General features: G+C 42.1%; 1 protein-coding gene across 1 annotated transcript; it reads right to left on the reverse strand.

Annotated features, from left to right (window-relative positions):
* Positions 1-9,223: 9,223 nt before the first annotated feature.
* Positions 9,224-9,934, reverse strand: CLDN14 (claudin 14). Its single transcript, XM_009891319.1, has one exon. It carries the CDS (start codon positions 9,932-9,934, stop codon positions 9,224-9,226), a length of 711 nt encoding a protein of 236 aa, XP_009889621.1.
* Between the last annotated feature and the right edge of the window lie 983 nt (positions 9,935-10,917).

Raw genomic sequence — 10,917 nt, forward strand, 5'->3', positions numbered from 1 at the left:
TAGTGTTTCTGGCATGTGGCCCACAGATATCAGTGATCATGTTACTGGAGTTATGAATTTTCTCTTTGCTTCATTATATTGAAATAGCTGTGTAATGTAACTTAAAACTCAAACATGCTCGAAAGAAGCGTGGGTGAAGAAAATCTGGGGCGTGGGGGGATGGAGCATCTGGGTTTGGATTTTCTACATCTAAACATCTGAAGAGGCCTGTCTTCAGTAATCTGTAACACAAAAAAGATTTGTAGTCTATACCCATAGTGCATACATTTCGTAAACTGGTATATAACAGTACACAGTGAGCAATTTAAGGAAGTTTTGTAAAGCATCCTTAGGCACAATAGGGCGTCAGTCATTTCAAAAGTGAAAACTAAAGCTGGTAAAATACATACATACAAATAAATGAATATATAAATATGTATATAAAAGAACTTCAAATAAAACCATAAAACAGCTTTGGAGAATTTTTTGAATGTTTGTGGGTGCTCTTTTTTAGTTAACTGAAACGCGCTGGGTTATTGGCAGTTAAAACAAGAATAAAAAGCAGATGAAAACAACACATTTATATGTTAGGCAATCAAAAACCAGAACAACTGGGCGTAAAAAGCAAAAATTAATAGTTTTAGTGTTTTCCATTTGGCTCTGGCCAAAATTCTGTCGGCCATAATGTTGCAGAATTGGGCCTTAAATGCTTGCCAGATCAGCAGGCTGGCTGAGCAAGAGCATCACAGTTAAAATGTACAAATAAATAAGTAGCACTGTCTTTGTCTTCATAAAAAGTTCTATACGAGATAACTTTAATAAAGTAACTTGTAGAAGAGGAACACAAGTGAGAACTAGCTGTATCGGATAAATCTATTACCTGGTGTAGTGATTAGATAATGTTTTATTCAACAACAATAGTAAGGAATCCCAGAGCACTTCTAGGTGGCCTCTGTAAGAACTTTTACCACCTGACAGTCTTCATGCACTAGTAATTGTATGTCTTTGTAGGACTACTGGAATTTTTTCAGCCCGGTTAAACTAAAGTCTCGGACTGAAGCCCACATCTTTCTTTTTCACTGCCTGTCTTGGGTGGTTTCAGTTTTGTTTGCTATGAATTGAGTCATGTGCACTGCCCTCAGCAAGTTTAAAACTAGAATGGAAGTAAACTCATAAGCTAAGCAACCTGGAGAGTCTGGAGCAGAGGAAACTTCCAGAGCACTGGAACAGGCCGCCCAGAGAGGTTGTGGAGTCTTCCACACTGGAGACATTCAAAACCCGCCTGGACGCTGTCCTGTGCAACCTGTTGTAGGTGACCCTGCTCGGGCAGGGGGGTTGGACTAGATGATCTCCAGATGTCCCCTCCAACCCTGACCATTCTGTGATCCTGTGATTCTGTGAAACTGGGAACAAGAGAGAGGCCTGCCATGGGTAGGAAATTAAAAACTTAAGAATCAGTGAAGAACAAAAGCCAGAGGCAAGAAACCACGTCCCCAGTATTAGAGTGAGTTTATTTTCATGTTTTCTTTTTTGTGGTCTCCTACTATATTCCTGTCAGACTCAGCAGAGAGCACGGGTCTGCGGGTAAATGCAGCGACACTGCAGAGCTATGGAGATGAGGTGCTGTTGAGGTCAATGCCTTCTCCAAAGCCCCTAGCTGGCAGCAGAAAGACAACATGTGCTTGGGTGAACCCTGCAGCTTCCCCCAGCCCACAGCTGGGGCAGAGGTCCCTCCAGACAGACTTCGCTGTCACTTGGGCAGAGCCACTGGTTCCAAGGAATCAAGGCACCCAAAATCTGTTGGATGCACCTTGCCTCCCCCAAATATCAGGCAGACATTTGATTAGCAGCATCCACGGCTTGCAATCACAAAATTAGAAAGAAATAAAAATAGAATGCAACATTAGTCTGCCTCTTGTGGTCAGATGCGGGTCTAATTCCCAAGATACACATCAGGTTTTGGAGCTGACAATCCAGGACTTGCAGCAAGGAGTCCACTCCACCATTCAATTGTTACCCTGACGTCTTTATTCCTCCAGCAAACCTAACCATTAGCCAGGAGGCGGGGAGGGGTGGCCAGGCACATATATCCCAACTATAAAGGGGGCAACACGCCCTGGGGAGCCCCCCTGGAGGTCTTTTCCCTCACTTCTCTCATGCCTGCATTTTTCTTCCTCCAGTATTTACTTTCATATCTAGATGCAAAGGCCCGAGAGCTTCTGTCTGCAGCCAGCCATTTTGGCACTCACAGGCGATTTCTTTGTTTCAGCTCACGACTGCTCTGCTGTGGGATATGTGAGCTACACACATATGTCTTTCACAGATTGGAGACCTTAGGTGTTTAGTGGCTATTTCCCTTTTGCTGGCTTGCTGCCATCCCTCTCTTCCCCCACCTCCTAATTTTTTAACATTTGTTAACATTAACGTTAAATATTATGGAAGAAACCATAACCCTATGATCCCCAGCTCATTACCAGCTTTCTTTAGCTGTTGCTTCTGCCATGTTACCGTCAGCCAACCAAAAATAAACAGGTTGTTTTCCCTACGATGTAGCTGTTAGAAGGCATCTGCTTCCACCCAATTTTTACTGAGTTTTCCATGAGACAAATGCTACTCATCAGCACCCTTGCTACAAAATCCACCTCATTTTCAAAGTACTGAAAACATCAGCAATTCTTTGCACAAGCAATTGAGTTCTAACTCTGTTTTCCAAGGCTTATTAATACTTCTTGACTTTTGCTCTCCTGTGTTTTCCGTATATCAAGTGCTTAGCCCTTTAAAATGTGAACAAATAAAACAAATAGGCAGCTCACGGCAAAGTGGAAGTGTGGGATTACTCTGTCAGCTTGCCCTTTTCTCACGCTGTGGGCCTGAGAGCAATTAAATGAAGCTGACATGCATTAGCAAGGCAGCCTAATTGAGCCTGAATTGCTAGGGAAGTGGCGATAGCCCAAGCCAGTATGGATTCAAGAGCACCCCCATTAGCGGAGCGTTGATCAATACCAGTGATTATGACATTTTAAAAATAAAATTGATTGTCCTTGACTGGAGTGGAAGGGAAGACTCACTTATACATGCCACCAGTTACAACTGCGCTGTTCAATATGAAACACTTTGTGAAATGGCCATTGCAGCTCTTTCCTTGCCATCTCTCTTACAGGGGCAAAACTCCAGTGACTTTGATTCTCTTTTGCTCTGGAGGCCTTTCAGTTAAAAGCTCTATAATAGACTTGGAAGTATTGACAATAATAATAAGCTTATGGGTGAAATTCTGACCTCAGTAAAGTTAATCGAGCCAGTGTTGCACCATTTTATATATCCACACATATATATGAAGTATATACATATGCTCTTAACAGATCAAATCTGTGCATTGATTCACTCTTTTTATTCACTCTGCTTTCTAATAGTTTGCTTACCAAAGATCTTTTAGGTGTGAGCTAACGAAATTAATGTATTTTCTTCATGCTTAAAGCCGAAAATAAAATTAACAACCTTTTCCACCGGGAAACCTTCTTCAAAGGAAAAAAGAGGGACGTATATCTTGCCTTTCTTCTCTATGGAGCATTTTAAGCCCATACAGATACTTGAGTTTGTGGAAAACCGTCTCACAAACTGGCAGGTTTCTCAGTGAAGGGGGAGACCTCATCTAGATCTACTGTGAAGAAAGAGGGGCGATATGACCTCAGTTGAGCTCCTCTGATTTATGCTCGGTCAGGATCAAACCTCAATAGGTTCAAATACGTCTTCTGATGTCATGGGCAGAAGAACAGGAAAGGATACGGATTAAATTGAGAATCAACGTAACCAGGTGCCCATTTAGTGGTAAGAATAGGAAATATGGATAATCAGAACAGGTGGACTAAGATACACGAATAATTTCTTAAGAAAACAAGTGCAAAAGAACATATCTCTTATGCTGCACAGCAAAGCAAGGCATGCAAGGAAAAGATCGTATCTTTTAGTAGATCACCTAGGGAGAAAAAAAAGAATAAGCTTTCATCTCCTCTTTAAGCTGCTCCTGGACCTCATCAAACACCTTACCTTTGACTATCACTGTTACATACACAAACCAGCTTGTGGGGTATCTGGAAAAGAATAAATTAGCAGTAGATATTTACAGGTGGACACAGAATTTCCATTCATCTTAATACGCTGATGTGAAAAACCTTAATTACCAGCTAATTGTAGGAATGGTCTGATAACTTGTCTTAGATCAGCAGAACTTCTAGTACTGAATTTAGTTCATTTCCTCATCTTTTTAGTTAATTCAGACACATTTATTGAAGAAATTTGTTAAGTTTTGCTATGGTTTATCGGTTACCTCCCTCCAGTACTTGCAGTAAGCGTTGTGGAAAAAACAGAACAAAAATACCAACCAGTTCATGATCCAGAGAGCTTCTGTCTGCCCAGTGGCTCTGTCTGGTTTTGTGACAGTCAAGAGGACAGTGCACCTCAGGCGCTGGTTTTTGGGGTGGCTGTGCCCATCTGCTGAACGACTGACCCCCTGCTGCCAAAAGGGGAAATCCTTATTCACTTACTCCAACCTTTACTCCTCCTTTGCCACTGCTTCTGCCCTCCCAGGCATTCCTTTTGTGGCTCTCCTCGCACCTCTCCGCTAGCTAGGTTAGCTAACTTCAGTGGCAGAAAATTATTCCAGTCTTTGATGTAGATGTTTTCTGCCTTTTCAAGGAGTTAAACTGGTCCACAGAGAGGACCAAAGTGCAAAGTGGTGGCTGGGAGCTGGGGCAGCAAGGGGGATGGGAAATGGGATCTCACCACTTCAGTAGCAGTGAATTTGCTGCATCAACTCAGGGATCACAGTGGAAGCTCAGCATAAGCCAAGGTTGAAACCTGTGGTTCAGGTTTGCAGGGGCATGAGCACTCTTGCTGTATCCTACCTGTAATCTGCCAAATTTAGATCCAGTTGATGACTTCCAGTCTGAGCAGGATTAAAACTCACTGATGGATTATGCATTCCTCCGGCACCACAGTGTTCTGACTTCTGCTGTGTAGAACAGCAGGCTTGAATATAATAGTTTCCTCAGGGCCTAAAATCATTGTATTCTTGTATTTCAAGCCAAAATATAGACCACTTTTCCTATGTACCTGCCTTGCAGCTGAGGAAGGCCTTCGTCTACCTCTGTGCCCACCTCCAACCTAGCCTTCATGTCATTAGACCAGTCTCTTCTCATATCCTGTTGGACATGTTCCCTTCCTACAGGTGAAGTTGGGATACTGTTTTGCAAGGGAGCTCATTAGCTTAAACCCACAGGCTCAGTAATAACAGAATGGCACATTTTCTTCCTTTCATCTATTAGCCACTTTCTAGCAACAGTATTAGAAGTAACTAAAATGTTTTCTTCCCTTCATTTCTTTTGGTTTGTATTTGGTTGTTTGTGATGCCCTGAATCAGAGTATCACATTTGGCATATTCTGTGAGATAATATCAAGGCCTGTCATATTTTAGATGGCAAAATTCAAGGTGACTGGAGGATGGATAGTCCACCGGCCCTGAGGTAGGATGCCAAGGTGGGAATCAGCATTTTTTACCTCATCCCATTTCCACATGATGGTCCTGGTTAGATGCATCTTTGAAAGAGCTCTTTGCAGCCTCAGAAGCTGCCAGCCTCTCTGAGCCCAGCCTCCATCCCTACCTCAGGTGCCTCCACCTTCACCTGATCCTGCAGGAGAGTCCCCACTCTCTCCTGATGTTGCAGAGCTAACCACAATATCCTCTTGCTGCCAAATCCCGTGTGCCACCTACACCTCCCTGCCGAGTCTCCCACCCCTGCTCCTCCAGGAACATCACACTAAAGTTCATTAAAACACAATGTAACCACAATTATACACACAAACAATGCCTGCACTGCTAAGAGGAATCTCTGCCTAACCTGGATCTCCTTCTTGCCTCTCCTCATCCGTTGGTGCTGCTCATCAGAGTCCCCTGCAGTGCCTTCATGGGGAGGGCAGGATGGCATTACAACTCTAGTGAGCTGGAGGCAAAAAGCAGGCTGTACTTATTAAAAAAAATAAATAATAATAAAAAAAATTTTGCCTCCATGGGACTCTGCAAAAACCCAGAGGATGCACGTGGGCAGAATCAGGCATGTGGCTGCCCCAGTCCATTACCCTGTTCCCCTGCTGCTGAGTTATAGCTGCCTAAAGAGCACGTTCCCATAAACAGCACCTCAGTGGTCCAGGAAATTCATCCCCTTTCCTTGTCACTCTCTGTCACTTGCCCATGCCACAAATGACCAAGGGATTACTCAGCAAAGGAGGAGCGGTGGGGATTCATTCCTTGGCTAAGGTCTCAGAGTGATGCCTCATTGCATGGGGTGTGCACGACTGCCCTGGCAGGCTCCAGGCAAGCAGGGAGACAGGTCTGGCCACCCATCTGCGTCTGTGTGGCAGCAGGGGAGCAGGGGAGGAGCTCAGGTTATCAACACCTACATTGGTCTGGGATAGTTGCAGCCAGACCTTGAAGGCTGCTAGCATGGGTATGCTTTTTGTTTCAGCTGAAAGAAAGAAAGAAAGAAAGAAAGAAAGAAAGAAAGAAAGAAAGAAAGAAAGAAAGAAAGAAAGAAAGAAAGGAAGGGAGGGAAAGAAAAGAAAAGAAAAGAAAAGAAAAGAAAAGAAAAGAAAAGAAAAGAAAAGAAAAGAAAAGAAAAGAAAAGAAAAGAAAAGAAAAGAAAAGAAAAGAAAAGAAAAGAAAAGAAAAGAAAAGAAAAGAAAAGAAAAGAAAAGAAAAGAAAAGAAAAGAAAAGAAAAGAAAAGAAAAGAAAAGAAAAGAAAAGAAAAGAAAAGAAAAGAAAAGAAAAGAAAAGAAAAGAAAGAAAAAGAAAGAAAGAGAGAGAAAGAAAGAGAGAGAAAGAAGCAGAAATTTATGTTAGTTTTAGCATGGAACGAGATCCACTGGTTCACAGCGCTCTGTGAAAGAAACCATTTCCCTCTCTTTATTGACATCAGAGCACTTCCAGGTATTTTTGCCAGGACTTTATATACCGTTCTTACTACCGTCACGTATCCTACTTGGCTGGGAATTTGTGCAGTAAGAATAGCACTACACATAAGTATTCCCACAGCACAAACATCTTGGCAAGTGAATTAATTTATCAGTATATAGCAAACATACTACCTAATGAGACACAAGCCCGTTTCCTGCACTTGGACTTGTGTTTCAGTATTCATGGCTGTCCAAAACCCTTGTTTGAAGTTGCTATCTTAATCACTTGGCTGGATCTATTGTAATGTAAATACAGAAAAAACCCTATGTAATTGACCACCTTCATTAGGCTACCTTTTATACTAAAAAGGCATCCCAGAAATTCCCCAGTGGGTTATGAACAGTTTGACTCCATCTCCTCTAAGAAGGCATTGTCAAAGCAGTTTCTTCCGTTCCTTGCACCTCTGAGTCTGTTATTAAGAAGTTTGCAGCGCCAGTGAATTTTCTGTACAATTTTTTTTTCATATAGTATGTAATAGCTACCGTTAATAAAACATGAGTTTATAATCAGCTATTAATGGTCAATCACCAGACGCTGGTCCCAAAACCTTTTTGTTATTGTTCATCTTGGCAAATTGCTTAGAAATGCCAATTTGTTTTTTAAAAACAGTGATGATGATAGCTTGCATCAATGCTGAAAAACAGTCTGTCACAATTCAAATCAACATGAAAAAAATGGCTAGGTGATCAGCCACGGAAAGGAAGGTTCAGAGGGAAACCAGGGGAAATGGTTGCAGCTCTGGAGGTGCTACCAGATGATAACGTAATTGCAAACAGGTTTTCTGCCCAATGAAGTATACCAAGTGGAGTTGCCTCACAGCTCTTGGAAGTATTTTTTTTAACCCTACTAAATGGCAGTGTGTTGGTCTGTATGTTGCTCTGGAGACACCTAGAGCTTTCTGGGGTTAACAGGAATCCAGTGCTTTTATTTTTTGTGATGGTTTTAAACCATAGTGTACATTGCACTAATCTTCATTGTAACATGAAATGGAGAGGGCTGGGTTCTCTGTTTGTTAGTTTGCTTTCTAATTGTTTGAACACACTGTAGAATGATTGCATTTTGCAAGGGTTTTAGAAGCAAATGTCTTGATTTTATTCTCTTCCTGACAGGCAATGGTTACGATCCGTGAGTGTAAGCTCTGCTGTCACGGAGGCTGCCTTGTGCGCCGAAGCCTGGATGAATGGAAGTTTCCCAAATGCCTCTCAAGTAGATGGAAATATTCTTACTAACCCTAAAGCACCTTCAGTCAGGACCTCAGGCAAAAAAAAAACCCAACAAACCAACAACAGAACTGAGCCTAAGAAATGAGTACATTTCATTACATGGTATTTGGGGATCGCATTCTAGAAATTGTTTTTCTGACCTATACAATGCATAGATTATACAGAATGCTATATCTGCTAAAGAGCTAAATGCCCCCATTCTGTGCCAAGTTCTGATACTTGATTTTTTCTTTTTAATTTTTTTAATAAAAGTTTAACATCAAATGTCTAGTTTTATTCTACTACTGACATTTCTAAAAACACAATTCCAACCCACTGAGATGGTTTGTTCCCATTATGGTGTATCGCCTCCTGTCAAAAATGTGCTAAAATTTTATTTTGATAAGGTCAAAACATTGCAGTATAATTTAAAATATTGGCTATAACATACTGTCAAATACATCTGTCATAATGCTATTGAAATTCATCTTTCAAGGGACTATAAAAAAAAACCCAAACAAAAAGTTAAGTCAAAGCAAAACCTTGTCATAACGAAATATTCATGCATTATGGAAATGAGAAGCTTAGCAGGCAATCACTGCTGCAAATCACTGTGTCTCACCATGAAGTTCTCTGTCTTAGGCAAAACAGCATGTTTTGTTGACACACTGTTCAAACAATAAGTTGTGGCCAGTTCCTCTTTAGTGCCTGTCATGGGGCAGAAACTGCAAACCAAACCATTACTTTTAGCAAAACTGCCCCTGAACTGCCTGCCTGCAAAACTCCAACTGAAAGTAGGCAGGTATGTGCTGTCTCTGGAATATCGCAGCCTCCTTTGTATTTATTTTCCAGGTTTCGCAGCAAGCAGTTTTGTGTTCGCATTCTTTCTTTCTCCAGAAAGAAAGGAAAGGAAGAAACGAACAATGGTAAACTCTGTATCGTAACCCTTATAAATTAAAAGTCATCTTAGCTTTGTTTTATGCCGTGCACAGAAATTATAAAGCAGCTGTGTCCCGCAGGCAAATCTTAGGGAACTCACACATAGTCATTTAATCTGTAGCCGCTATGGGAAGCAGATGTCAGGGAAGAAGCATGGTTTCCCTTGTAGACAGTTGGTGGTCTATAGGAGGGAGCAGTCCTCCTTATGCTGCTGGGCTGCGTCTGGCAAGGTGTCTCGTTCCCGCAACACTGGCTTGACGTGCACAGCAGAGCGCCGCCGAGGATTGTCAAAGATGCGGAGACGAAGCCAAGGTAAAGAGCTTGCCCTATCTCGTACTTCATCCCGCTGGGAAGCATGGGGTTGTAGAAATCTGTAACTACGTCATTAGTGGTCCAAGAAACAGGTACCAGGCAAACGAGACCGGCCAGGATGAAAACGATCCCCCCGGAGACGGCGATGGAGGCTTTGGCAGAAGTCCCCTTGGCACACTGCGTGCACTTCATACCGATGACAGCAATCACGCATGCCAGCGCGGAAAGGACGCAGGAAATTACCATCATGGCACGGGCAGCTTGGAGGTCACGGGGCAGCGCCAGCTGGGAGCGGTGGACTTGGCACTGGTAGATGCCGGTGCTGTGCCAGACACACTCCATCCAAAGCCCTTTCATATAGGCTACAGCTGTTATAATATTGGTGCCTACATGTGCCGTTCGCCACCAGTGTGGCAGAATAGTAGCAATTAGTGTCCCAATTAGGCCGAGCAGGCTTAGAGAGAAGCCAAGTAACTGAACAGCCGAGCTTGCCATGTTAATGTTTGCCTTGCCCAGTTCTCTTAATAAAGCACCTCCGCTTGAATTCCTTCAGAAAACACGGGCTTTTCTTGGAAGATATGCAGCTGTTTTACTTTGACACCTTCTGCTCTCCTAATAAAAGGTAATTGAGGAAAAAAGGAGTTAATTATTACCCAAATGCATTACCTCTCCAGCCAGTAAGGTGGATTCCAAGTGCAGTTAGTGCAATAATTAGCATAGTTATCGCTGTTAATCGTACTTTTGTGGAAGTAATGGGAAAGTAAGCTTCCCTCTTCACTTGTATAAACAGTCTTCTGTGGCCCACTGGGAAGAAAACTCAAGACAATTTATGAAATGGAAAAAAATATTTTAAATGCAAATATTCCTCTTCCCAGCAGACTATTCAAAAAAACAAACATGATTTCCTTTCTAAAGCAGAGAATTAGCTAGTGTTAATACTTGGAATGAATGAGATTTATAAAGTAGGGAACTGCAGGTTGCTTCACACGATGAAAACATTCCCAGAAGGTCATAGCAGGACTAGGAAAACAATAAGGGTGTATTTGCTCAAAGTATGGAGCAAAGAGAGTGATTTAAAACCTGTGGAAGAGGATAACAAGTATTGGATTAAAGTCACTTTCCTGACTTGCCAGTATTTCTTGAGGCTGAGTTTTAATAATGCAACTCAAAGGGGAATAATTTTCATTAGCCTCTGTGGAGTTTCAGCTTATGATTTTAGGTTGTGGGCAAAATGACAGCATGTGAAACCAGATGTACATCATGGAGCTTCTGAGGAGCTACACCTTCACAGTTTGGTTGCGTATAAATTCTAGCTGAAAAACAAGGAGCAGTAACTCCTCCTTCTATATAAATCGCAGATTAAGTGGTCTTTTCCAATGGCGGCCTTGCAAGGTCTGTTATACATCATGCATTTTGTGTGTGGGCAGAAACCTGATATTTTAATATATAAAATAACTGTTGCATCAAAATCCAACGTG

The sequence above is a fragment of the Charadrius vociferus genome, unplaced genomic scaffold (genome assembly GCF_000708025.1).
Source record: "Charadrius vociferus isolate BGI_N301 unplaced genomic scaffold, ASM70802v2 scaffold298, whole genome shotgun sequence".
Lineage (NCBI taxonomy): Eukaryota > Metazoa > Chordata > Aves > Charadriiformes > Charadriidae > Charadrius > Charadrius vociferus.

Excerpts from the sequence above, each read along its gene's own strand:
- CLDN14 (XM_009891319.1), bottom strand. The coding sequence starts at position 9,934 with ATGGCAAGCTCGGCTGTTCAGTTACTTGGCTTCTCTCTAAGCCTGCTC.